At 53.7% G+C, this 27985-nt stretch overlaps 2 protein-coding genes across 4 annotated transcripts; one reads left to right on the top strand and one right to left on the bottom strand.

Moving 5' to 3' along the window:
* The first annotated feature begins 49 nt into the window (after window positions 1-49).
* On the top strand, window positions 50-14425 carry CSDC2 (cold shock domain containing C2). Of its 3 annotated transcripts, none has more exons than XM_085048554.1 (5): window positions 50-321; window positions 3409-3558; window positions 11663-11928; window positions 12175-12297; window positions 12566-14425. In XM_085048554.1, the coding sequence occupies exons 2-5, from the start codon at window positions 3547-3549 to the stop codon at window positions 12726-12728; spliced, it is 564 nt and encodes a 187-aa protein (XP_084904680.1). In that variant the 5' UTR covers window positions 50-321; window positions 3409-3546; the 3' UTR covers window positions 12729-14425. The 3 variants fall into 3 exon arrangements, with proteins under 3 accessions (XP_084904680.1, XP_084904696.1, XP_084904688.1); XM_085048570.1 differs by lacking the exons at window positions 50-321; window positions 3409-3558 and adding exons at window positions 5599-5856; window positions 11362-11522; XM_085048562.1 differs by lacking the exons at window positions 50-321; window positions 3409-3558 and adding an exon at window positions 5601-5856.
* Window positions 14426-14741: 316 nt separating this feature from the next.
* On the bottom strand, window positions 14742-26801 carry PMM1 (phosphomannomutase 1). The gene is made up of 8 exons (XM_085048544.1): window positions 25803-26801; window positions 25594-25711; window positions 24664-24740; window positions 24398-24489; window positions 22094-22193; window positions 21218-21293; window positions 18947-19062; window positions 14742-18152 (listed from the first exon to the last, which is right to left on the bottom strand). Exons 1-8 carry the CDS (start codon window positions 25869-25871, stop codon window positions 18030-18032), a joined length of 771 nt encoding a protein of 256 aa, XP_084904670.1. The 5' UTR covers window positions 25872-26801; the 3' UTR covers window positions 14742-18029.
* Between the last annotated feature and the right edge of the window lie 1184 nt (window positions 26802-27985).

Genomic DNA, 27985 nt, shown 5'->3' with positions numbered 1-27985 from the left:
GGCGGGGCGGGGCGGGGCGGGGCGGCCGCCATTTTGTCCCCCTCAGGCGGGGCGGGGCGGGCATGGCTGCTCACCCGCCGTGCCCGGGGCGTGCCGGTGTCCGGTGACCCCCGGCAGAGGCTGGGTTTGGCCAATATAAACGTGCAAAGGCTGTTACCGGCCGCGTGCCCTGTGCGGTGTAGTTCCCTCCTCCCTCCCTCTGCCCCGGGCGGTTCTCCCGTGCGGCAGATGAAACAATTCACAAGTGCGGTTGTTCTGATTTATATTATCATTTCCGGAAGCTTCAGATAGGGTAGCAGAGATCACAGAAGCACAGAACAGGTGAGGTAGGAAGGGACTGCAGTGTGGCATCTGGTCCGACCTCCCTCATTAAGCACGGTTGACAAATACAGAGATATATACATATATATATATATACATTCGTATATATATATACAAATACAGACAAATACAAACACAGAGAATAGAAAATTTCAGATATTCTATGTGTCCTACATAGATAAAGAATACCTGCTTTCTAATGCTTCAGATTGTGTCAGAAAGTTTATTTCCTAGCCAGTTTGGTATGATGGTCATCCCAGAGTACATGGCACAGGAATTGCATGCAGAGGGTTCTTGCATTCCCTCTCCAGTGAGGGAGACTCCACACCTCTCTGATCAATCTGTTCCAGTGCCTGTTCACCTGTGCAGTAAAGAAGTTCTTCTCCACATTCAGGGGGAGCTTGCTGTGCCTCAGTTTCTCCCCCATTGCCTCTTGTACTATTGCTTGGCACCGCACTGGAGAGCCTGGCCCTGTCCTCTTGACACCCTTCAGATATTAATACACATTGACGAGGTTCCTTCTCAGTCTTCTCAATCCTGAGGAGGCCCAGCTCCCTCAGCCTTTCCTTGTACAAGAGGAGCTTCAGTCCCCCAATAATCCTTGTTGCCTTCTGCTGGACCTATTCCAGGAGCTCCATGTCTCCCTTGCGCTCAGGAGCCCAAAGATTAAAATCTCTGCCTCTCTGATAGCCAATTCTTCAGCTGTTTTCCCACCTCTCCAGTAAACCCGTGTGGTTTTATAATCCTCTTTGCACCTGTGAGCTCCTAACAGCTGCATTTGCCCAATGCTTAGGTCAAGGTTATTGTCAGGGACAAGCTGCTACCACACGGAGCTGGAATAATTTCTGAGTGTTAATTGCCAAAAGGAAAACAACCCATCATATAATTTTTGAGGCCTTGGTGCATTCTGCAGTGAGAGAATCAGTGTGAGGGAGAAGCAGCATGAAGGATGGCAGAAAACAAGGGGGTGTGCTAACGTCTGAGATTTGTCAGGGGAAATGAAAGGAGGCTGTTTGAAGTGTGTTTAAAAAAAGATCTGCCAGGAAAACCAAACATCCCTGGCTGACAGTGAAAACTGCACTGTCAGCATAGTGGCTTTGATGCCAAGGCTAAGTGTGTCATCCCCCATGCTCCCCAGCAGCGTGTGGTGGGACAGTAACGAGCAGTTTAGGTAAGTTTAAATGTTGAGCTGTCTGGGAACAGGAGAAGGAAAACAAGGTTGGAAATACCATAGTTAGGCCTCATTAACCAGATACCTGTCTTGGACCAGGAGTTTTTGATCTCTTTGCATTTACTCTGTTTCACCAGGATCTGTTGGGTTGTGCATTTGTTTTGGTTTTTTAATAAAAATGGCTGCTCTGCCCATGTTTGGCATGTTTGTATTAAATGGGGGGCCCAGAAACAGGATTTCCCTTGTCACCTGAGAAGAGCAGAATTTCTTGGAGCAGCATCTACTGTCTCAGCAAGGAGCTCTGCTGCCAGCACAGGAGACACTGCTCTATCAGAACACCTCAACCCAAATCCCCAGTGTTTCTTGCTCTTCTTGTCCTACTTCAGGGAGTCTTACAAAGGCTCCTTTCTCTCCTGCACTCCAGTCACGGCTGCGCTAATCTCGGCACAGCACAGTTTTGCTGGCACACATGCCACATCCCTTGCTGTTCTGTCCTGGCCTCATGCAGATCTGGCAATGCAAGATTTGACCTTTATCTAGTGCAGCTTTTGCAGGTGTCTGCAGCCACCTTTTCAGAAGAGAGAATTGTTCTCAACCCTGTCCTGAAGGCAGGGGAAGAAATAGCTTTGGTATCACAAAAGGAAAGAGAACTTGGGCACTATTGGTTTCGGCAAGGTGATCACTTTGGATGCTTGGATATAAGAACTGTAAGGTTAAATAGGGGCATGTGCTCAGGGAATAGTATACTGAGATACCTGGGAGAACATGGAAGATGGAGAGAAGTGGATTTGGACATTTCTAGTCTGTGCTTCCATTTCTAGTCTGTTCTTGAGCTAACATTTTTCATGCTTCCAATAACCATGCCCCATCGGGGGCTTTTGTGTGCCTGATATGAAGCAGACACATCTCCCTTCAGCCTTATCCACAGCCCCCAAATAACAGCTGTGTGAGCAGCAGGTCTGCAAGGCCTCGTTTCTTACTGTCTTGGGTCCCATAAGGGAGGTCTTTGGTGTCTTGTAAAGTGCAGGCACCAAGCAAGATGTGCAGAATCTCTGTCTCCTGTATCAGCTCTGTGATGGCCAGCAAGGGTTGCATGCTGCAGGCCACTCCTCAGTAAGGAGGACAAGATTTCTCTTCTCTGTGCTGCTGTGTATTTTGGTGAAACTTGCAGGTGCTTTGATTTTGCTCCGGGGAAACGGAATTGAAATGTTTGGAGAGAAAGCTGGTGATGGCAGTGTCAGATGAGTTTCACTGCCTCTGGTACCAGGCTACAGTCACTACCAGAGCCAAGTCTGGCTGTCAGTATCTGCCTCAGCCTCCACCAGTAACATCCCAGGCTGTGGGAAATGATTTCCAGTCTCACTTTCTTCAGGTTGCCCCTTCGAAATCCCAAGTGGTGTGTGCCTGGGCTGTCTACGCATGACAGATGTTGCTATGTTCCCACCTAGGTTTTCTCCCTGGAGGAATTCCACATTTTTTAAGTTCTGTCCTCAATGTAAAAACATAAACAAAAGCCAAATTTTGCCCTGTAAATTATGGGTGTTGCCTCAACTCAGCTATTGGTAGTGCTCAGAGTTACACTATATTTAATGCTGCTGCTGAAGTGTCTTGCTGTTGGAGATGATGTGCATAGCTTTGTTGTGCTGAGTTGTCTCTTTTTGTCCCAGTAGTACCGACATGGTGAGTATCCAGAAATCCACAGTGCCTGTACATACCCTTTCACACATAACCATGAAGTCTCTAGAGTCTCTCTCAGAAGTATTGGGTCTTTTCCAGCATTTCAGCACATGGATCTCTGTTGCTGAGTTGTTTTGGTTTTTTCTGAAGCTTTAGCTGCTGGAATCCAGGGGTTGCAGAAGAGCTTTTCTGTCCCTCAGAGAAAATCCCAGACATTTCTCATTCTCTTGATTGTACAGGAAAACTGGAAAATACTATTTGAAGTTACCTGAAGGATTGGAACCTTTGAGGAAAATGAAAGAAGCCCCCAAATTACTTGGTTTAAGACATCCTCTGTCCTCACATCCCCATGGCTTTTGGAGAAAACTGGCTCAGGGATGCTAGGGGAGGTGAGTGGTAATTTGCATCTTGACAGTTCTGCCCTTCTTTGATTGACTCCAAAGGAATTATGTATCTTCTCACGTACAAAGTCCTCAGTGCTCCTGCCTTTGCTTCCATCTCTGCAGGCATTTCTGGCACCCCCACTCCCACTCTCTGCTTGATCAAAGCTTCCCCTCTTCTCCTTTTATCATTTTTTCCTCTTTAAACTCTCTGCCTCCCCTGCTGCAGCGCATGCCCAGAGCCACCTTCCAGCCAAACATACTTCAGGTTCCCTGTGCCCTTTCCATCAACAGCCTTTATGTGGGAGAAGCTCTGATTCTTGTCTCCTCTGTTCAGTTCGTATTGTTTAGCTCATGCAGCTGGGCACACAGGTAGACATGGAGTACAGGTATTTCTGATATTCAGTGTACAAATGTTAAACAAATGACTGGGAAATGAGAGGGTGTGCTTGTACTACACATACCCAGGCCTCTTCTGGCTTCCAGCCATTTCCAGCTCAGGACCCTCCTAGTCTGGATGTGTGGAGTTGCCCCCCAGGAAAGGAGAGGCCATTTCAGGAAAAACACAGAGTGGAGACTGAGAGGTGTCTGGGATCTCCTCCCCTTCTTTTGCAGAGCTCTGAAGGGTAGACTGGAAAGAAAAGCCTTCTGGTCTGTAGGGCCCTAATGGGGCTTCCATTCTGGAAAACTATTTGAAAAGCCACAAGCAGAATGTGATGGGGAATGGCAGAACCCACTGGCACCTGGGGCTTCAGTGCTTCTTGGTGGCCTTGCCATGGGCTGGTCTCTTCTGTCTATGTTGTCTTTTTCTGCACTATAGTTCATTGACAGGAGAGACACAAGTGCTTTGTGATCTGATCCCTCTGCCAAAGCACAAGTGCAACACCCAGTACCTGGATGGATGGATGGATGGATGGATGGATACAGCCAGGTGGAGCAGTTGTGACTCTGTCTCCTGAATCTATGCCATGCCTTGTGCTTCCCACACAACTGGTATGCCACCCTGCAGCCCTCAAGGTTGTTCATGGAACAGGTCTAATTGGCATCACCATGTATGCTACTTGGAAAGAGTTTAAGGAAACAAAAGCAACCCACAACCACCCCATGTCACAAGATGCCCATAACAGCTCCCTGCAGCACTGACACTGCACCGTGGTTGTTCAGGGTTGTTGTAAATTTTATTCCAGGATCATAGGGACTTGCTTGGTAAGATGCTGGTGTGGTCCACCTTTCTACTCCAAAATGAGGTTGATACCACCTAAATCCTCTCCCACCCCTGAGTTATGCCTACTCAGCCTGTTCTTACCAGCCTCCAGTGATGGAGACCCTGGTGCTTGGCCAAGCAATCTACTTGAGTAATTAACTGTCTGTTCTGTAAGAAAGTGTTTCCTAATGTCTAACATCAATCTTGCTCTTTGTAATTTAAACCCCATTACTCCTCACCCTATTCCCCAATGGAATCAGCAAACGATTCTGTCCTCATCCCATTGCCCTACATCCCGACTAGACAAAATCTCAGGCCAGTTTATGACATGACCTCTGCCTGCAGAGATGCCCCCCTGATCATGGTCACAAAAGCCCAGGGGAAAACAGGAAAGATCTTTCGGGGCTGGGGGTTTTCTATCAGTGCACTGATAGAAATAAGACCCTTAGAAAGCACCTGGGTTTGTGATGGTGCAGGTGAGTGGGACAGTAGGATAGATTTGGGGCACCTGTTCTCTCCTACTGCACCGGGGGTTACTGTGGTACCCAGGGGTGCTTGGGCAGGCAGGGAGAGCGGCTGCAGGGCACCAGTGGGACTTGGGGTGACAGGAGAGAGGTTTCACCCATTGCGAGGGACCCTGTCCGCATCCCTGCCTGCAGTGCACACCCCATCCTGCCATGCCTGCAGCCTGTGGGGCTGTCCCACCGCGTCCGGCTGTGCCACCGATGTGCGTCACTTTGCGTAACCGGAGCGATGCAGCCCCCCGGGGCCGACCCTCGTCACCTCCGGCCCCCATACAGACTTTCTCCTTTAAGCCTAGCTCAGAAATGACCAGGCTGATCCCTCCCACCTGCCCGCTCCCCCTGGCCCGGCCCTGACGTCAGGGGAAGGCGTGCGGATGCGTGTGTGTTCGAGGCGCACATCATCTACACATCAGATACCGCAGATCCATCAGCCGGCAGGCGGCCAGCCGACAAAGCCCCCCGGAGCCGGGCTGCAGCCGAGACCGCTGAGCCTCGCAAGGTAGCGGAGGAGCGTCCGGCCCCTCCGAGCACCGATGCTCTGCAGAGCGCAGCTCCAGGGAGCCCGTCACTGCTAAGGAGGTGAGTAAGGGGAGTCACAATGGCCATGCAGCGTGCCCGGGCTATTGTAGCTGGAGATTAAACTTCACGGACCATCCTTTTCTTTGAAACCTGCTTTTTCCTTTCGACGATGGAGAGGTGTGAGGATGAAGCGTGACTTCCCTCCTCCGGTTTGGTTATTCCCCACCAGCCTCAGGAACAATAACTCCCCTGGGGGTGGCGACGGCAATGTTGCACGTCTGCTTTGGCTTGGGGGCAAATAATCCAGGGCTTTGCCACGGAGGGCTGAGCTCAGACAGGATCCAGCTCTCTGGATGCCGGATGAGCGGAAGGCAATTTGTGAAAAATCTGACTTATTAAAGCAGGTTGATGGTGATGGGGGCTGGAATTGGGATTTCGTTGGACTGGCTGCACTATTCCTGCCGATGGCAAGTTAGATCCACAAAGGAGGAAGGAAGGACACGGACGAAGATGTTTGTGCCAGGTCTTTGAACAGATGCTATGCTAATTAAAAATAAAAACGAACACAAGAAAGCAAACAAATCTCGCAAACTTGGCACTTGGGAGTGATGATTATGCATATATGTTTAAAAGGTAAAGCAAGCCTCCATGATGGTTTCTCCCTTTGCTTTTCCTTTGCATCTGTCAGCCTGCTTGCTCTCCCTCATGGCCTCCCTGAGAACTGGGCAGCCCAGCACTGACTAAGGGAGCTTTTTATAATCAATCCATAAAGGTGACATTCATATTTTAGCGCTAAGCAGGCTGTATCGTAGGCGAGACTATCTCAGCAAAGATCTCTGGAGTTGGGAGTGTGATTGGCTTAGCTGGGGAGGGGACGCTGTCAGTGTGCATTACCCAAAAACTACCTAGTTTTATTTTTTCCTATAGTAATTTGTCTCAGCAAAGGGGTTTGTAATATGCAGGATAGGTGAGAAAATTGCTTTGTTTGGTATTTAACTCTTAACATGATCTGGTAACCAAAAACGGGAGAGGGGGGAGCTGAGAGGCTTCATTAGCATCGGACAGAGACAGCATTTATAAAAACCTGCCAGACACCAAGGCTGTGAGCCTTCTCCGAGGAAGGAAGGATGGAGAAACATAGCCCAGCGAGCGCTGTGGTGGCCCTGCTTGCGGTAACCCCTGCCTGGAGGCATCCTGGTTCCCCAGCTGGTTCCTGCCCTTCATGGCAGCCTCCCTGGGATGTCTGTTAGCCACTGTGCTGTTGTTGGGTCCCTCGGCAAGTGAATATGCCAAGCAGCTGAAAAATCGGATTTTTGTTTTTGCATTGAGCTCTGGGGACACGCTCATGCGTCTGGAGGGGTGTAGCTCTTCTCTGTTTCAGCCTGCGTCTAGACAAGCTGGGTCTGGGGGGGCATCAGCCTCCCCGAGGGTGGCAGCGGGCCAGAGCATTGCTTTCTGTGCTCCACGGGATGAGGAGATGGCCGCTGGCAGCTGGCTGTGGAGATGGGGTGTCTTTTTGACATACAGAGACCTTTTTCCTACTGGGGTGGATTTAAAGGGGTGGTAAACCTGGCTCTTAGACTGGAGCCACTGGCAGTTGCAAGGGGTGGAGAAAGCGTGATGGTGAGTGGGATGGAAGAGCCCTTGCAGGAGACTGCTGCAAAAGGCAGCAGAGGGAAAATAAGGTCCAGCTCCTTGGTTGGGGTGGGGGGAGCAGTGGCACTCGGGAGACCCGAGTGTGGTGGCAGACAGCATCCGAGCTGGGGATTTACAAAGAAGCGGCGGCGTGAAAGGGAATGGCTCCTAAAGGCGACGGTCTGGCCAGCTGAAGGGTCACGTCCAGAGCCGGAGCGTGACGGCCGCCAGCAAAGCGGCTACCCATCCGCCAATCCATCTTGGGCATCCCGGGGGTTCCAGCGGATGGGAAGGAGCACAAAGAAGCGCCGCACGGGAGGGCCGAGTCACCGAGGGCGATTAAGCTAATTAAATATGTATTCCCCCGCCCGGGCGAGGAAGCGTGAGGGTTTTTCTTCCCTGCCACTAATGAACGGGGAGTGGCAGACAGAGGCTGGTGCCTCTTCAGAAGGCCCTTTCCCCTCTTCTAGGGGGCCTTGAAATGCTGTTTAGTTAAACAAGGTCACAGCCAGTACCCAAGTCAATGTGTTTGGCTTTAAAGAAGGGGAGAGAGACAGTGATTTTATTTGATAAACCGAAGACCTTTCAGTCGCTGCTGATGAATGGGGTACTTGGATCTCAAGATAAAAGCTGATGTGTCTGCTGCCTGTCTGCCTTAATTGGCCTGGGTTTCCTGCCTCCGCCTGCAAGAGCTCCTGACTGTCAGCTCCGCTTGCTCGGGAGCCTTGCCCTCCAAAAAATATAAAAGCAAAGCTGGCTGCTGCTGCCAAAGAAGTCCCTGTCACCAGAGGGCTCTGGGGTTTGGCTTTGAGATGGTTTTTCGGGGAGGAGAGAAGGTGGACAGGGTAGGAGGTATTTTTTTATGAAGAACATCCTTCCAGGGAGCCCTGGGCTTGCAGCCACTTACACACCTCCTTGGCTCGGAGGACTGTCACCCCGGGAGACCCTCGGAGCAAAGCTTCCAAGAGGAGACAGGGAGGAGCGAGGTGGAGGTCCAGCAGTGGCAGCGGGGGATGTTTACGCTGGAAAGGCTTCCCATGCCCCGCGGCAGAGCCGGGCTGCTGCAGTTTCTCCGCTTGTTTCCTCAAATGACCCGGATTTCGTCCCTGCACTGTATACGTGCGTGGGATGGACATAGGGTCGTCGGGTGGAGCCAGCCAGGCCGGGAGAGACCTGAGGTGGGAAGAGATGTTCTCATCCCCAGCAGAGGTTACTGTGACCGCAGGAGATTGAGGAAGGGTGAAAATGCCTCTTGTGCCGAGGTACTCCATCCTTGTCGCCTGCTGGGGCTGCATTGTGGAGAAAGGGTTGGGGCAAGGATGGTGGGGTGGAGAGCAAGGAGGGAAGAAGGTCAGTAGAGGTTTTCCCTGATCTCTGTCTGGGCTGGGAGGGGAGTAGACACTGGCAAAAATATGCTTGTGTCCCCCTCTTCTCTCAGCCTGCTTTTGTGCTGAGTTTAATTTCCTCGGTCCCTTTGTTTGCAGCAGGGATTTAAATGAGGTGGGAGGTAGGATACCGCCCTGGAGTCCCCCGTGTGCCAGAGCTCCTACTCAGCCTCGGCTTCACCAGCACTGGCAAAGCCAGGCACTTAACTGCTGGGCACCGAGGCTGACCCACAAATCTGGGATGCTTGATCCAGGTTCTGAAGAGGGTCAGAGTGCTGCTGGCTGTGGGAGACAGCCTTGGTGTAGACACAGGGTGGGGGTCCCTGCTCCAGCCCCTGCTCCTAACAGGAGATAGAGCTCAGGGACATGTCTGGGCATTGCATCCCCCAAGGATGGGGATCCTCCAGCCTTGCTGTGCCCTGTCCCTGTGTTTATCCCAGTGAGCCACCACCCTACACCAGGGCTCCCCCCCACATCCCCATGGGCCACCCAGAGACCCCCCAGAGTGTCTGTGGATGATTGCACCTCGCTTGTTCTCCCACATGGAGCAAGCTCAGCTCCTGTGGGCAAACAGCAGCCCAGGACAACACCTTCTGCTGCTGCCCTCAGCTCTCAGGAGCAGACTGTTTGCCTCCTCAGTGGTGCCCAGCACGCTCCCATTCTCCACCACCGCTCGTCCCCCAAACCAGGGAGCCTTCCAGGGTGCCTAAGCCTAGGCTGGTCCCACATGTAAACCTGGGAAAAACCCACTCTTGCTACTTCACCAGCCCACATCCTTTTGTTCCTGCAAGCTCCCCCTCCTGCAGACCCCTTTGCCTCTTATTTTAATTTTGCCTCTGGGAAACTTCCATTTTTCCAGCCCCTTGTGGATGCCAACCAACTCCCTCAGCATACTAATAGTTTGCTCCAAGCATCCTTATTCAGGTTAAATACCCTCCATTGTCCCTAAGCTGGTGGGGGAACGGGAAGGCCTCCTCTGTCAGTGAAAGCCACACAGAGGAGGCACGCCACGGTGAGTCCGTTTTCATAGTGACAGCTTCATGATGTGGCAGAGAACTGAGGGCCATTTACCCCAAATCATCCCATTCTTCCAATCCTGATACCTCCTGGGAAGGTGACGGATCCTGCAGCAATGCATGGGGACCACATCACTTTTTGGTGACCTAGGCTGCTCGCTAGCAGAGGCAGGGCAGTCAAATGGGGGCACAGATGGGAGCTGTGAAGCAGTTTGGTGTCTGGCCTGGCTTTGGGGTGTCTCGCTTGGGTTCTCCCTGAGCCTCTCCAAACTTCTTAGGCATGGAGGAAGGATATGGGGAGCCTGAGCCTGGGAATGGGAGAAGGAGATGCTGACAGGGGGCAGCTGTTACAGTGCTGGCTGAGACCCACATGGGCAGCATCCCATGGCAGCATCCAAGCTGGACTGGCAGCCATGGGAGCCCAGCAGCAGGCACAACCCCTGGCAGGGGAAGCAAGTCGAGGTGGGTGAGTGGAACAGGAATTGCCTGGTCCCTCCTTGAAACTTCAGCTGCTCTAGAAATCTTTTCCCATGTCCTTGGTGCCTGCTAATTTCAGAGTGGAGGTGACCCCCTTTTGCACATCCCCCCAGGGCCTTTGTGACTCACTGGGCCACAGTAAGTCAGAAAAGAAATTAAATATCCTCTGGGTTTCCTGGTGTGTGCAGGCGTTGTCCCAAAAGATGCTGCATTCCCCAGTGCCTGAAGGGGGTGGTGGGGAAGGGGTTGGTAACCCCATGAGATATTGGGCTCCTCAGCTACAGGTGATGAAAACTCCTGAGCCTGAAGAGTGATGGAGATGGGTGAGCCCCAACCCAGTGCACCCAAAAAGAGGTGTCCCAAGCAACCCCTGGCATGGGGCACCCTGGGACAGAGGCACTAGCGTCAGATGCAGCAACTGACTGGAAGAAAAATCAACAGAGCAAGGCCTTTATGAGCAAGCGGCTGCACTGCTGATCACACATCAGAGCATCTGGGAGGCTTAGAAATGCACAACTCCTACAATTTCATGCTGGGGTGCTTCAGCAAGGACAAGAGTGCCCACAATTGCGATTGCTCTGTCTGCAGGGTTTCTGCCCCTTAGGGCTTTAACTCCTTGCAAACTGCATGATGCCAGCCAGAAACTGGAACCTGATGATGGCAGCAGCAGGAGGTTGTGCTTGTGTAGTGGCTTGACTGAGGTGCCTGAGGGGTGTGAGGGCTGCTGGCAGCCTCCCACAGTCTCCTGATGTTCCTGCTTCCTGTAGGAATGTGCCTGGGTGGGCAGCAGCTGCTGGCTGGGGCTGAGGTTATGTCCTAAATCCTATGGGGCTGAAGCAGCCTCTTGTGCTGAGAAGATCTCAGACTCCTGATCTTGACCTACCTATCTGTTGTCTCAGCCTTTTTTCTTCACCTTTTTATCAGAAATCTTAGGATGGGGGAAGATCTCAGAGGCTGGGACTGGAGGCCCAGGCATGCTGGCACTGCATGGGCATCCTTCCCAAAATAGTTCCTGCCTGTGGCAGCCCATGCTCCACTGCTTCTTTTCCCAGGGTGTGCTTATTAGTGATTTCATCTCAAATATGTGGGATTATCCTGGCAATTGAAAGGTTGAACAAACCAAATTCTTCCCTTGGGACTGATTGATTTGCTGGAACATCGCAGGTGGCTCCAAGCTGGGACAGGCTTCCTGGGGAAATTCCCAGTGCTGGAGGTTGGTGTCCTATACAGAAGGCTGGCAGCATGCTGCCTGCTCCCACAGATGGCTGGAAGCAGAGGGACAATTCCTGACAGGAAATTGTGCCAAAAGCCTCACAGAAGGGCCCATAACCCCCAGCTCCTTTTGCTCCCCAGGTCACCGGCAGTCGGCCCACACACCTGGGCATCCTTTCTCCTGCTGCCCACCTGCCCGATCCCAAAACGGAGGAACCCGCCGACCCCACCATGTCATCGGACTCCAGCACCCCACCGGTGGTGCCACCCCTGCACTCCCCCAAGTCGCCGGTGTGGCCCACCTTCCCCTTCCAGCGGGAGGGCAGCCGCATCTGGGAGCGGGGCAACCTCCTGCTGCGGGACCTGCCCAGCCCCCTCCCCACCAAGAGGACCAGGACCTACTCGGCGTAAGTACCTGGCATGTGGGTTTGGGACCATCCAGCTGAGCCGTGGTCACCTGCAGGACCCTTTACACCCGGTGCACTTTGCCATCGTGGTGCCCAGCACCACTGCATGCACCTGCCCTGAGTGCTGTGAGTGGGTGCTGTGTGCTTCCCCCGGAACCGTCATGTGTTCATAGAAAAGGTTTCTCCCTCTGCTGCCGCCTGGGCGAGGGCCACTAGTGAAAAATCTCCTTCCCTTTCCTCCTGTAGGACAGCACGTGCCTCCGCTGGCCCCATCTTCAAGGGTGTCTGCAAGCAGTTCTCTCGCTCCCAGGGCCATGGGTTTATTACCCCAGAGAATGGCTCAGAGGACATTTTCGTGCATGTGTCTGAGTAAGTCCCGGGGCTGTGCGGTGCTGGAAGACCCCAGGGGAGCCATGCCATCAGCATGGGGCCGGAGACTTGTGGGCTGGGGTGTGGATGTCTCCGTGGGGTGGAGATGGGTCTCTGCTGGTCCTGTACCCCCCATCACCTGTGGGTTTTCTTTCCCAAGGCACAATTGGTGGGTCCGGTGCCTTCCTTGGTCCTGGGTGGTCCGGGGCAGGGGTCCATCTCTTGGCTGAGGCCCCACCGCCACCACCTCTCCTTTCCTCTCCTGCAGCATCGAGGGGGAGTACGTCCCGGTGGAGGGGGACGAGGTGACATACAAGGTCTGCCCCATCCCTCCCAAGAACCAGAAGTTCCAGGCGGTGGAGGTGGTCCTCACCAACCTGGCGCCCCACACGAAGCACGAGACATGGTCCGGCCAAATCATCGGCTCCTAGGCGCCCGGGGGGCCCGCCAGCCACTCAGCCCCAGGGAGCAAGCCTGCCCGGCCGCTCGCAAGGGGTGTGGGAGGAGGCGAGGCGGCGGCGGGGCCGGGGCTGCCCCCAAACATGCAGGCGTTTGCGTTCAGTGTCTTTTATAAGGTTGTTTCCTTTCTCTGTGTGTGTTTGTAAGTGTCTGTCGAGGGGGACAGGGGAAGCAGAGCCCTTCCTGACCGTCCCCCAGCTCCGGGGGCAGCACCGAGCCCCATGTTCCATTCCTTGCCCCCGAAGCCATGGGGAACAGAGGAGCCACTCCTACCCCCCAGCCCTCCAGCTGCACTGGGCTGAAGCAGGTGCTGAAAGCAGGAGAGAGTGGGGAGAGGCTGGGTGGCTCAGCTCATCCTCCTGTACTTCACTCTGGCACCCCACTCGGTCCGCAGTGGGACAGCAGGAGTGGGACATGCTCTGGCGCAGGGACAAAACAGGGTGGTGTGGGGTGGCATATCACTGTGCGGGGTCTGGGTGGCTGAGACCCATCCCCATCGCTGGCAGCTCACAGCACCCACCTGAGCCACAGCCCTCCATCACAAGATCTCAGGTCAGCGGTGCCACGGGGAGGTGAGTGGTTTACAGAAAGCAAAACTTTAGTTTTAAGAAGCAAACAGCTGCTGGCAGGGCACCTGGGGTGCTCGGTGCTGTGCCTGGGGGGCTGCACCTGGGCACAGGGCAGGGGGCACTTGGCACCTCTGTGCTCCCCACTGCTGCTGGGCAGTAACGCACTTTTCTGGCTCGGTGCTGGCGTGGTTTTGGGGAGACAGACACTTTCTCCTCCTTCTCTTGCCCCTGGCCCCCTGGGGACCCCCCTTCCCACGCGTGTGTGTGTGTGTGTGTGTGTGTGCATGTCTGTAGCTTGCTGGGGTGGTGAGGGGCTGAGGGGTCTGAGCAGTCTCAGCCATGGGGCAAGCGCAGCCACCTCTTCCCCAGCCCCTCAGCGTAGGCAGGGTCTCGTATACAAAGCACAAACTTCGTTTTTGGTCTTCTCTGCCATACCTGGGCCAGGTGGGCTCCCACAGCCCCAGGGAGGGACAGGGCAGAGGGCACTGGGACAGGGACACTGGGCTGGTCCTGAGTTCACCCCAGGGGAACGGTGCTGATGCTCCAGGAACTACCAGCATCTTAAAGGGTTCAAAGCAGGACTGGGGACAGTGGGGTGCCAGCAGGACCCCCTGAGCAGGGCAGGAGGTGATAGGAGCTCCCAGAGTACCTGCTCAGCAGGAGCTGCTGGCACTGCTGCTCCTCAGCATGGATGGAGTGGGGTGTGTGCCACCTTTTTTGCTGCCGCTGTTGCACATCAGGACTAAGTGGGGAGAGGAGCAGGGCAAGGCTGGTGCAATGCAGGACAGCTGGGCCCTGTGAATTTGGGAGGACCACCCATGCTGGTGTGGGGACTGCCATGGGACCCTCTGGCCCATCTCACTGCCAGATTGAAGCCTGGCTCTCCCAGGGGCTGTGGCAACTGTGGCTCAGGCTCCAGGCATCCCCAGGCCATGCAGTCAGCTTGGCCAAGGCAAACTGTTGGATTTTTTTTTCAGGAAATAAACTAAAACCCTAGACTTGTTGGTGTTTTTACAACTCTGGTGTGGTTCCCGCCTGTCTGACCATGTGTCAACCTTTGTAACATTGGCAATAAACCATTAAAAGTGACTTTCCCATGAGCCCTGCCCATCCCGGCTCTTTGTCCTTGTGTTCGTGTGTCACAGCTGGTGACTCTCTCAGGTAAAGGACCTGGAGCACCCAGGAATTTACCCAGACATCAGAATGGACTCACCCACCTCTGCACTGTATGTCCTGGATGGGGCTGGAGGTGCTCCACACTGTGAGCCTGGGACAGGAGGCTGCTGCTCACCAGGAGGGGTGACCAGGACTGGAGCTGGTCCCCCACTGCTGTGGGGACTTTAAAGTGTGGCTTGCCTGTTGTCTGGCTGCCTTTCACCCCACACAGCCCAGCACAAAGCACACAATGCCTCCAACTGCTGTGTGTTGTGGCTTTAATAGGATTGATTTAAATTTTTTTAATATACATATCTATGTATTTAAATAAATTTCTTTTTTAACAGTTATTATCAGCCAGACAGGAGCTGCCCATCTCACACTGATATGGATCCATACAGCAAGACAGTCCCAGCTGTGGGGCCTGCCATGTCTGCTCACTCACATCCACAGGGAAAAACCCCCACTTACACTGTGGGCACCCACCATGCAAGGAGCATCATGGCAAAGGGCATGAACTGTCCCCTAAGAGTAGGGCTCCCATCCCAGCATGCCTCATCCCTGCCTGCAAAAACACAGCACAGGCAGCCAAGACTGCTGGGGGCCCTGTTTGAACAGGGGGGTGTGGGACCAGATGATCTCCAGAGGTTCAACTTCATTCTGTGGCTCTAAGACCCTGGGGCTGCCCCAGCTGCTTTTGATACCATCCTCCTCCTCCTCATCCCTCTGGCAGAACAGGGTTCTCCAGGTGGGAGGTGCCCTCAATTAGCCTAAGCTTGGTGTAAGACAAAAAAAGGAACAGGGGAAGGCTCCTGAACTTGATCCCATCTGTGCACATATGAGCTCCTGAGCAGAGAAAGCGATGGCTGCTGTCTCAACAGTCATCTCTGCCTCTGCTCTGCTAGCCCCACATCCTGAGCACAAGACATGCTCCCACCAGCGGCAGCCCTGGGCAGAGTCCACCTTTCCCTTCAAAGGTGCAAATCGCCTCAACCTCCAAGGCCACCCTGGTGCCCCATGCCATCAGGACAAGACTCTGCTCTTCACTCATCATTAAGCTCACTAGAGGTCCTGCTGGCTATGAACAGACTTACAGGACAAATAAACTCCCCAAGACTCACACACAACCTGATCCACAGTGAAACAGAGAGGAAGGAACCACAAAACACAATTCCTCCGTGAAGGTTGCACTGGAGGGCCAAACCCATGACCTGTGAAAAGGGTGTCCTGCATACAGGCTTCCCCAACAGGTCCTCTTCTCCCACACAGAAATCTTCTCTGGGTAGAAAGAGGAATTTGTGCAGTTGTTGGGGATTTCTGGATGCCAGGAAGACTGCTGTGCTCATGCAAATGTGCTGCATCAGAGATCTGATGTGTTCTAGTTAGGAGATGCAGTCAGGTGGAGGAGAAAGCACCCCACCAGCGCTGGTCATGCAGTATCACTGCTCCTGTGGCCAGGCAGCAGTGCCAAGGGCCACTAGGGACTCTGCCCATGGCAATGAGGGAGCCCTGCCCTAGGTCTAAAAGCACCAGTGTCTCTCTCTTGAGGAAGATGGTGGTGTGTTGCATAGGTGGCAGTAGCCAGCTGAGAAACATCTCTCTGCAGTGCAGCTGCCAGTGGGAAATGGAGAGCCACGATGAGGAAAGCAGGAACAAAGAAAAAGGGGAGAGAAAACAGGACCAAGAGACACAGCAGTGCCATACTGCAGGGATTGGGGAGAAATGTTCCTGGGGAGCAATGGGGGAGGGTTTGCAGGAACTTCCAGCATTCTCCAGATCCACAAACACCAGATTGGTGTACCCTGAGGAGCTACGAGCAGAACGTCTCCCTGGAGGGGATCCCTGAGCTCCTTTGGAGCACCAAGTTGTGATGAGTGTCACCACTGTGGCCACACATCCCAATGCAACTACCAGAAATAAAAGGACAATGTTAGGGAGAAGATCAAGGGCTGAAGGAGAGATGCAGGTTTGCAACCCACAAAGATCCAGGGAGAGGAACAGGACACATGACAGCTACACTGGACATCCTGTCTCCCTAAAGGTGAGTGTGTAAACTGAGTGTGTGCAATGAGATGGGGTGAAGAGCAAGCTTGGAGGGCACTGCTGACCAGGTACCTCCATTAGCTCTATGAACTAGGTATGGCCAGTGTTGACCCCCTCTGAAAATCTCTCTGGCAGCAGGATGGAAAGCTGAGCACTGGGAAAGGAAGGGGACCTGGTCTGCTATGAATGCCCTGGGTAAGGTTTTATAAGGACACATTTCTCTTATGAGGAGAGACTGTGGGAGCTGGGCCTGTTTAAGTCTAGAGAAGAGAAGACTGAGAGAGGACCTCATTAATGCATATAAATATCTCAAAGGTGGATGCTAAGAGGATGGTGCCAGATTGTCTTTGGTGATGCCCACCAACAGGATGAGGAGCAATGGCCATAAACTCAAACACATGAGGTTCCACCTCAACATGAGGAAGAAGCTCTTTATGTTGAGGGCAGCACAGTGCTGGAACAGGCTTCTCAGGGAGATCGTGGAGTCTCCCACTCTGGAGACATTCAAAGCCCACCTGGACACATTCCTGTGTCACCTGGCTCTGCCTTGGCAGGAGGGTTGGACTAGATGATTTCCAGAGGTCCCTTCCAACCCTAACAATTCTGTGATTCTGTGATGCCCAATGGACATGAGAGTGGGAAGACCACTGGAAAGCCTTCTATCCCAAACTGTTCCATAGCATGCTCTGCACACATGAGGTGCCAGGATTCTCCAGCTGTTCCAGGCAAGGTCTGACTTCAAAATAGAGAATAATAACATAAAAAATAAACCCTAGGGGGTTTTTGTAAGCTAAAGACAAGAACTGGTTTCTTCATGCACCCGAGCAAAGCTCAGAGCAGCAGCCCAGTCATGTTAAAGCTATAATTCCCAGCTCATCTACAGGGAGGGACTGGCACACTGTGGCACTGAGGGGAAGCACATGATGACCTCTCCATTAGAAAGCACAATGGTGCAACAAGCTGGGATCGCAGCTACTCCTTCCTACCACAGGCTTGGAGCAAATGGCCTTCCTGGCCTCCTGCCTCGGAGCAGCTCCGGTGAATAGCTCGAGCCTCAGCAGCCCCAGCATCTCTGGCCAAAGTGCAAGGGGGAGAGAAAGGTGAGCCACATGTTCCCTCATGCACAAGTGTTAGGAGAAATCGAGTGGAAAAGCAGAGAAGAGGAGAGGGAACTCGGGACGGACACACTCATGCTCTTTGGCCCTTTCAAATGCTTTCTGACCACAAAAGCATCTGCATCACTGCCCACCACAGCTGAGCTGTCGAGAGAGAAGTTTCTCTGGAGGCGAGGAGGATCTGGTGCCATGACCCCCAGCCACACACGGGGAGTGCTGAGGGCTGCTCAGCCAAGGCTCCCTCCTGCCACCCACCCACACTCACGTGTTACATCCTGACCGGCTGTCAAGTGTTTTCTTAGTCTACCCTGAGCAGATTCCTCAAATGAAGGTGCTTTTCCTGGTGAAGGGAAGAGGGTGGGACTGGGGCAGGGTTGCAGGGACGTGGCAGTCAGCACTCATTTGCTCTTTCTGGAAAGAAGATTTCGCGGCATCGCTGGACCGTTTCCTGAGGGGACTGGACACTGTGTCCTACAGTGCGGGGGTCATCATAGATTTCATAATCGTTCCCTCCCTGCAGGGGAATAGAAAACAAGGACAGCATTAGCAGGGTCTTGCCAGAACAACCTCATCTGTGAGTCCACATTTTGCTCCCTTCTATGGAGAACTGGGGTGGGAGCCAGCAGCTGGGCAGGCAGGGACATGGTGGGCAAGGGCAGGCAGGGCTTTGCTGGCCCAGGGGGGGCAGAAGAGGCTGGGCTGGGAGCTCTGCTCCTGCCCTCTTGCCTCCCTCTTCAGTGCCAGGGGAGGAGCATAGATGGGTAAGGTCCCAGATTGGCAAAGCTTGCCCAGGAGCCTGGGGTTAACCCCTGTCCTGCCTGTGGAGGGGCTAGCAGAAGGTGGGATGGGCACATCTGGGGAGCAGAGGCTGCCAGCATCTGGAAAGGGCTGAGTGGATGATCAAGCTGATCTACAGCAGCAAGGAAGCATCATCCTCCACTGCTCTAAAGGGAAGGTGAAGACGTTCCTGCTGTTGAGGAGTCCTCTCCTAAGAGCCAGAGGCTTGTGTTCTGGGTTGTGCAGGCCACAGGAGTGGCTGCTGCCATCCCGCTGGTGCTGGGGCAAAGGAAAGCAATGCTGAGGTGGACCTGCTTCCCAGCACAGTGAATCCAAGGTGATTTCCCCATGAGCCAGCAGACCTGCTGCCATCACGATAGCATCGCAAACCCACAGCACAGGGCAGCATCTTCCCCGCTCACACCACTAAGGGTCTGTGTTGGCACCAGTGGGACCACAGGACCCATAGAACCCATGATGGAGCAGCAGGAGAGAATGCAGCCATGTGTGGGGCAAGTGGGGCACACTCACAGGGGTTGTCTCATTCCCAAAGAAGTGGATGGTGTCAAATCTCTCGTCGTCGAGCACATTGAGGCAGTAGCGCTTGTCCCAGCCCTCTGGGAAGACGTCAAAGCTGATCATGCCACCTGCCAGCAGAAGGGAGGGCATCAGGCAACGCTGCTGGGAGCTGGCAGTGTATCCCCCCACCCTGGGATGGGCTGGATGTCTGTGGGGAGCCCCCACCCCAAACAGCAGCCACAAACAAGAGCTCTGCCTTGGTGCTCCTCTCAGCACCTGGCTAGGCTAGTGGCAGAGGCTGTTCCTATGACAACAAGCTGCAGTGACATCAGCATGGCTAGGGTGACATTAGCACAGCTTCCCTGCAGGCAAGCAGGAACCAGTGGGTTCTTCCCAAGAGAGGCATCTTTTGGTGGGAGATTTTGGGTCACACCTTGCAGACAGCACTGTGTCCCAACAGGGGACAATGACCTTGGAGACTGGCACAAAACTCTTTCCCAGACTCCTGTCTGGACATCACTAGCCTTCTAGAACCACTGTTCTGATGCTCCTTAACCGTGCAGGGACTGGGGTCTCCTGCACACTGTCTCTGCACACTGATCAAGGGCCAAGGACCTTGCCATGGAGGTTCCACAAACTTGTCAACATAACTGGGGCAAAATCCTGACCTATCACCTCTTGACACAAGAGTTAAGTGAGGGCTGCCAACATCTGGAGAGGCAGATGTGACCAACACCCAGTGGGAAGGGAGCTTTCCCAGGGAGCATGCATATGGACATGGACACCCACAGCCACCAAGGGTTAACAAATTTCCCAGCCCTTGCTCTTAAAAGAGGCAGAGTTTACCCCAGCACTTTGCTGCCTTTCAGAGGTGCTTGGTGGCAGTACCTTCCCCATCCTCTCAAGTTGCCCCACTGTGTCCACAGGCTGCAGAGAGATCCCTGTCCCATCACCAAAACAGGAGAAATGTTCTTCCAAAAATAAAGCCTGCAGCTTAGGCCACACGTATGTTTAGGAGTTGCTCAGAGCCAGAGGCACAGGGATTTGAGCTGGGATGTGTCTTCCTGCCAGTCAGCTTGTCTTCTCCAGGCAATCTACTGGAGTATCCACCAGAAATCCTGCAGTTTCACACTCTCCTTCTTAAGTGACAATCCTGCCTCTCTAAGGAAGGGGTGAGTAGACAGATAATCACAGGGACAGTCCCTGCTGGAGAAGAGGCACCAGTGCCCCAGGTTATTCAAACAAGCAAGTTCTGATACCATGCACTTCCCCTTCCTGGCTGTTTGGAGTGTCCCTGCTGGTTTGGGGATCCTGAACCAAGTCTCCTGGGAGCCTGAGAAGCTGTGGATGGAAACTGGACAGGGCATTGTCATAAGGATGGGAGCAAGTTCCCTATGAGCTCAGAGGGGGGATGTCCTCAAGCCTGCAGCAAGATCCAGCATCAGAGCAGGAGCTGAACTTGGTGACATCCTTAATCTGCACCCAAAGCCATTCACCTGTGAAAAACACTGCCTGCATTCTAGCCCTTCAAACAGAGCTGGGCAGCAAGAAGGGGCTCCTGATGCCAGCTGGAGCAGATAGGAGATCAAAGGGAGAAGATGTGGTGTGAACCAGCCAGTGCTGTCATTTGCCTAGGTAGAGCAGGGGCCTGGGGGGCTGTAAGAAGATCTCCCACCACCTCTGGGCCTTGCATCCTCCACAGCCAGGGAGAAAGCACACAGAGCCAGCCTGGCAGAAGAGCTCTGTTTCTGTGTGCCTTTTCTTGGATGCCTGATCTGAGACACCCTACATTTTCTTTGTGGAGGAGCCAGGGGCCCACAGCTCTCCTTTGTGTTTTTTATACAACAGCCTGGGTTCTTCATGGCAGCTTCCCAAAGCCCGAGGAGAAAGGCCCATTGTCCTGCTCTCACACCCTGTGCCTGAGGGGACACAGCAGTGGGGACCTTGATGCTTGGCTGATGCTTGAGCCAGAACAGACCCACTGGACAGCAGTGGCTCCACTAACTGAAATTAAGGCAGGGGTTATGTCATGGGATGGAAGCTCGCCTGTCTGGCTGATTCCCAGGGAGGGAAATCTGCAGCATGGTTTATTCTCTGCATGGCTGCAGATGTCCTGGATGCAAACACGACCCCCCTGAGGCAGCTCTCCAGGACTGAAAGCTCCTTCTGCTCTTCCCAGGGTTTCCAGACACTCAGAAGGTAACAGCTGGGATTTCTGCTCCCCTTCAGAGAATTTTATGGGAAACATAAAAAAGGCAAAGCCGAGGAATCCTCCCTGCTCACCTCGAGAGAAACGCAGGCCTTTGCCAGCAAACTCCCTCTGCAAGGCTGCCACAAACTTCTCCCGTATCCTCTCCTTCTGTGGAGGGTAAGGAGGAAAGGGAAGAGAAGAGGGTTTGAATCATTAGATGCTGAAAGTCTCCCAGAATCCACCGTAACCTGTCTGCTGGCAACTCTGCTCCCTCTCCACCTGCTCTGGGCCCCAGTGTCACACCATTTAGCCAGTTCCACCAGTCCTGCCCAGTGTCCAAGTAGGCCACCACCTTCTCACTCCACTGGGAGGAGCAGATCCCAGACCTTCCTTGGCAATGAAATGCCACCCCTTCAGTTTCCCAGAAGCCCAGTTCATAACCCAAAGTCTCCAATTTTGCTTAAAAAGTCTTGCAAAGACCACCTGATCCCTCAACCCCAAGAAAAGCTTCCCCAGGCAGAAGCTGGTATAGCATGGGCCAAATCTTCCAGAGACCTGCTCAGCAGATCTGCCATGGCCCTCCCAGCCTGGAAAACCCATTAGTTCCAGCTCTGTTGGAGCTGGGGGAGTGGGAGAGAGAAGATAGCTGCTGGGCCATCTTTGGGTACTGTAAATAAGGAAACACACTGTTCAATAACTGCCTTGTTCCCTGGGGCTTTCCCACAGCACAGGGAATCCTGCTGGCCACCCTCTTGCATTGGTTGTCCCCAGTGAAATCAGATTTCTTCCATTCATCTCTGTCTTTCCTTAGGTTTTCCAACTCCCAGTCCTGTCTCCACCTTGTTGCACATGCACAGCTTGAAGCTGGACCTCCCTTCTCCTTGGGAGGGGGGAGCATGTTAGACCTGAGATCTGTGGTCATGAAAAACCAGCACAGGGGAGGGTGAGCCCCAGTGTGGGCTGTGTACCTTGTCCAGCTCGGAGAACTCGATGCGCTCCTCTTGGGTGCAGCTCCGTCCGATGGGGGAGATGTTCAACATCCCATTGCGAAACTCGATGAAGGTCCCTCTGTGGGTGGGCAAAGGCACAAGGTTACTGAGGCAGGGAGAGAAAAACAACCTTTACAGGAGAATGGCTGCTTAGTGAGGCTCTGCAGGAACATGCAGGAGGAGAGAAGCTGTGCCCACTCATGAGTGCTTCACATCAGGCATCAACAACTGCTTAAAGTCCCAAGGGGCTCACAGTTTAAAATAAATCTGTGAGAGAAGAGGAATGAACAGTTCCTCTGTGCTCTGGGGATAGGCTGGAAGCAACGAGCTTAGGGAAGATGACAGGTAACGTTTTCTAATGTTGTGATAATAGCTGCAAGGACAGCTATTGCCTGGCCTGGACCAGCTCCCTGATCAGACTGTGGCACCTGTACCCCATGAGGCTTTTAAGAAATGCTGTGTGGGCTGGGTGAGGCTGGCAGTACCCTGGGGCTGGCCAGTGGGATGGCCCAGGTCAGTGGAACTTGCTGCTGATGTCCGGCAGCAGGCTGAGGAGCAATCAGGGCCTCCTCGTAGTAAACAAATCAGGGTCTCTGTATCTCCCTTTTGACCCCTGCACCTTTGGCTGCAGCTCTTATCTAAGCTTGCACAGACAGGATCCAGTTCCTGCTTGCCACCCTCACCTTGTGCTGGGGTCACTTCTCAGCTGCTTCCATGGTGGGCTGGTTGAAAGCACTGAGCTGGCAGAAAACTGCTCCCTTTTTTTCTCTGCTAAAAACCCAGCTACTTCTGTTTGCTTATCAAGGGGCCAGACAGGTATACCAGCACTGGTGGGGCAGAAACAACAGGGGATGGCAGCCCTGCCAGAGTGAAAATAGACTGAAAGTCTTGTGCAAACCTATCTGGAGCAGGGAGATCCCCTCCCCTGTCCACCTGAGGACCCCTGAGCTTACTGTCCCTCCCAGCCCTGCCTGCTGTTTCTGTGTGATAAAGTGCTTACCACCCTGAGTCTGGAGGAAAAACTCTCTCCCTCCTATCTCCTAACACAGTGAAGAACATTATGGGGAATGGACACACAGGCAGCCATGCCTGCAGCTGGGAGCAGCATCTCTGCAGCACTGAGGGTTTGGTGGCTCATCCCAGGCCAAGACTCAGGAGATATGGGTTAAAGTCCTTGTTTTGCTAGAAATCCTGTAAACCTAAATCCACAGACCTACTTTGGACCTGAAACTCCGCCAAGGCTGTTGGGTAACCAGAGAGCAGTGAGGCAACCAAACAGCCTTGGGGGTTCTGGGTCCCAGCCCATGTTTTTGGGGGCCTGTTCAGCCAGCAGTCCTGTTGCAAGGAGCCACCCTAGCCCCTCTCACTGGTCTTTGTATTGCCATGTGGTGAGTCATATCAAGGAATTAATCTAGATCACAGTTTAGCAACTTCTACCAGATTAATTTCAACCCAACAGCTCACCTGCTTGACTTCACTGTACAAACACATGGGGAGAGCAGGAAAAAAACAGCCACAGCAAGGGAAGGGCAGAGCTGCTCCTCACAACAGTCCTGGGTGGTTCATGCATTCTTGAAACTGAGGTCTGAGGTGGGGTTTGACCTTGCACCCAGGCTGGTTTAACTGCAGGCTGCCTCTGAAAGAGGTCCTCTTGCCCCCCACTTACACCTTCATGCCATCTGTTCTCTCTCTCTCTCTTTCTGTGCTAACAGACCAAGGTGATCCAAGGGAAGACTACCCCTTCTTGTCCTGGTAGTGGCCTGGCCTTCCTTCAGCAGAGGTGCACCAACCCAGCTCACCCTCTGGCTGCTGCCATCTCAAGGGGGAGAGCAGAGAGGAACACACAGTAGGGAGCAGAGCAGGTCCAGTCAGGTTTAAAAACAGTGTGCTCAGGGGCTGGACTTCCCATCTTAAGATCCATTGTTTGCCTGTTTGGAAACATATACTACCAGTGATGCCTGATGCCCTGACCAGTAACAAGCTGGTACCATTGTCCTAAATGAGATACACATAGTGGCTGCACCCTGCTTCCCAGAGAGAAAAATCCAAGGAACAAAAGAACAGGCATTATGCTAAAATACAGTGGAGACTCTTCAGAACAAAGACCCTCCTTCATTATTTGCCCAAGGTGCCCAGCTCAGGGGGACACAGTGCCTCTGGATGCTAAGAAAAAACCTGGAGCAAGACAAGCTGTGTAGCACAGCTGTTTTTAAGAGAGATCTGGAGCTCAGCTCCCCAGAAATCAGTGTCATGACTGCCACTCACATACACTTGGGCCATTACCGTTTCTTGGGCAGCTTCAGCAGCGCCATGTAGTTGAGACAGAAGTTGATCAGATCCTGCAGCAGCTCCTCCCCCAAGTGGTCCTGAATGGCCTGCAGAAATAGAAGGGCAAGTGAAGATGCTTGGCTTCCCATGAAGCCCACCTGGAAGAGGTAGCAAGTGGGGAGAAGAGGCTGCCCATCTGCCTGGGTGGGGCAGGGGCTGCTCCTCGGGGCACACGGGGCACAGGGCAGGAGAGCCAGGGCTGCAAAGGCAGCTGGACTCACCTGCTTGGAGACCAGCTGCCCATTCTTGTATTGCACTGTGCCGTTCTCTGCGAAAACGTAGTCGAACTTGTCAATGACTGAGAGGGGAGGAAATAAAAGAGAAAACATTACTACTGCCTGGGAAAAGGGGCAGAAAGGACTGGGCTCAGGACTGAGCCATCTTCCTGCTTGCTTAGCACTGTGCTTTCCACAGCTCCTGTGCTCTGCAAAGAGCCACTGACCATCCTACGCTCCATGCTTTCCACAAAGTGGATGAGGAGATTATCTTCTGCTCACGGGTGGGGAGCTGACGCATGCAGGGGGAAACGACCTGACCGAGGTCACGGGCCGAATCAGTTGCAGGACAAAGATAAGGGCTCAGAAATGTCACGCTTTCAACAACATACGTGTTACTCTGTTCTCTCCTCTGCCCTCCTCACGGCCAGACCGGTGGGGTGATGTGGTTACTGGTTATCTAACTCTAGCCACCCCTGCAACCCCGACACGCAGCACTGGCGACTCAGCAATCAGCCTCAGCCGGGAATTTCTCGGCCTCCCTCCACGAACGAAGTGGGAGGCAGAGCTTGGAGCCCAGTGGCGCTTGTCATCCATGCCGGAGAGGGAGAACACAGTGAAGGAGGCAGGCGCTGCCCCTTCCCTTCCCACTCCCTATTCTACCCCATGCTCCCATTGGAACGTGACGAGGAGCCTGCGGGGACAGGAGCAGCACGGAGGCGAAAATCGCCTGGGGGGCGAGAAGCTGTCAGAGCTCAGATGAAGCTCGTACAAAGCTGACGCCGAGCCGGCAGCACGGAGCGGAGCATCCCTGCCTGCCCTCCCCACAGCGAAAGGGAGCCAAGCGGCAGCTCAGCCCGGCCACGGCCAGCCGCCCCAGGGCTGCCTTGGGGCTGGATTTAGGGCACAGGTGACCCCCGGGACACCGCGTCTCACCTTCGTCCCCTTCCCCCAGCTGCTCGGCTATCTTGGCGTAGTCGGAGCCTCCCACCACGCCGATGAGCACCCTCTCCCGCAGCTCCCGCAGGAACGCGTCCACCTCCGGCTCGATTTTCTGGCGGGGAAGCAGCGGGTGAGGCCGCAGCCGGCGGGACGAGCTCCGCCTCGCCCGCCTCGCCCCCCCAGAGCCCCCCGCGCCTCGCTACCTGCCGAGGCGGCGTCAGGGTCCCGTCCACGTCGAAGAGGCAGAGCACCCTGCCCCGCGCCGCCGCCATCCCGCCCGGGCTCTGAGGCGGGGGCGGGACCGCGGAGCTGATGGCGGCTGCCCGCCCTCCGGGGCTGCACGGGCGGGACGTGCCGCGGCTGCCGCCGACCCTCGGGTGCTCCCCCGCGGCTCCGACAAGGATGCTCTGAGGTGCGGGTATTGAACGGCTCCCCCGCTTCGGCTCTTGCCTTCAATCCTTTTAGACCCGAAGGAGTGTGGGGAGGCTGTGCGTGGCGTGTGTCTCTTCATATTTGCTGTTATTACTGTAATCCCCCCGGAACTGAGGGGTTGTGGCTCTGGATTGATACACTCAGCTCCTCTGGGGCTTTCTGTGTCCTAGGGAAGGACAAGAGCAGCGTGCACCCTCCAAGTCAGTGCCACACCTTGCTTTTCCAATAGGATGCTGTTAATATTTTCACTGGGGAAGCGAAAATGCCCTCTGCACAAAGCCAGTAGCTTTTGCTTTGACCCACCCACGATTTACCCCACCAGTCATTTAGGATTTAATTAGACCATCTGGTCAGATCCTATTCATATGGTGCCATATTATACTGGCCTGATATGTGACAGTGGATAGCCCCCCCCATAATTCCTGAATTATTTTCCGAAATCAAAACCAACCTATGTGGAACATCCAATGCTTTCTGCTCAACAGTTAGTTTGCATTCTCTCCCCCAACATAGCTCACTGTGCTGAGCTAGGTTGGAACTGGGGAGAGATTTATTCTTTTTTTACAGTCAGTTTTTTCCCCTCAGTATCATTTGCTCCAGGATTTTGTGCAACCCCTTTTCCCAGTTCTCCACCAGATTCCTCTCAAAAGGAAGCATTCAGGTGGCTTCACAGATTCTGATGTTTTTTTGTTTCTGGTTTATGATTCTCCTGCTCCCACTCAGTGAAAGGGGTATGTACAGAAACAATGTTAATAATTTACCCCTGTGCCACTGACCTGGACAAGGTTTACCAAAACATCCTCAGCTACTTTCTGGGGCAGATAATTGTTGTGTCCATCAGGACACCCATTTCCATACGGTTTCAGTGAGTTGCATCCCCAACACAGTGAGTCAGGTAGTCTTGGATGGCTATTACATGTGTTACTCACCCCAGCATTGATGTTCCTGCAGAATCTGCAGCCTTCTGGATCAGACCCCGCTTATGGGCTCCCAGCTCTGGAAAGGTGGACTCTTTTCTCAGATGCACTGAAGCTCCCAGAATGGTTTCTTAGCGCACAGCTACTTTGTATGCAATTGGGTGCTGAATTTTTTGTTCAGTTACAGGACTTGTCAAGGTGTGGTTACACATTTACCAATCAGTCAATGTGTGGACACTTACCACAGAACATGGATACTTCCAAGTGTGCCTACCATGGCATGCTGATGGGTGAATAGAGACGCCTTCCTGGACTTGGGGTGCTTGAGAACCAGAAGCCAAGGAGCTGCTCTCCCATGCAGCAGAGCTGTGAGCTAACACCCAGGACTCTCAAAGGATAGCCATGGGGTCAGATACACAGTGAACTCCTGGGGTTTTGGGAATGCAAGCCTTTATTTTTCATAAACCATGACATGGTGCGAGGAGGACACTTCCCACATCTGGGTGGAAGCGGCATGGAGTTAGAAAACCTATTGTAGCAGCACTGGGTTCTGCTGTAGCCCAACCTGCTCCACGATCTTGTCTCCTGGCTGCTCCTACCTGCAGCTTTCTTGTCTGGGAGAGACTTCCCTCCTACCTCTTGCACTGACAGTACTATGGGCACCCCAAAAGCGAGAGCTGCTCTCCCCAGGCTCAGGTGCAGCTCTGTGCTGCAAGGCAGCAGTGCCACCTCAGGGCACTTTCCAGAATTGGGAAATCTGCTAAAATACAGGTCAGTGTTCACACTTCCACACTCCTGCAGTACCATCAGGTTTATGCTACCAGGAGAACTTTCCAAAACCTGAACTACCCGCTGTGCTCTCTCAGCTTGTTGTGCTGCTTTAGGAAGTCTCTTCATGTCAAAACGCCTCTCGCAGGAAGCACCTTGGCAGCCATTTGGTATCAGCTGGCGAGGACTTGGGACAACTTGGTTTCCCTGGGAACACAAACCTGCCTTGTGGTGAAGTGCACAGCTGTCCACAGCTGTGTCCATTCCCT

Source organism: Lichenostomus cassidix, chromosome 1Aa (genome assembly GCF_008360975.1).
Source record: "Lichenostomus cassidix isolate B80296 chromosome 1Aa, HeHo_3.0, whole genome shotgun sequence".
In the NCBI taxonomy this organism is placed as follows: Eukaryota; Metazoa; Chordata; class Aves; order Passeriformes; family Meliphagidae; genus Lichenostomus; species Lichenostomus cassidix.
This window is presented reverse-complemented; position numbering and strand designations above follow the sequence as displayed.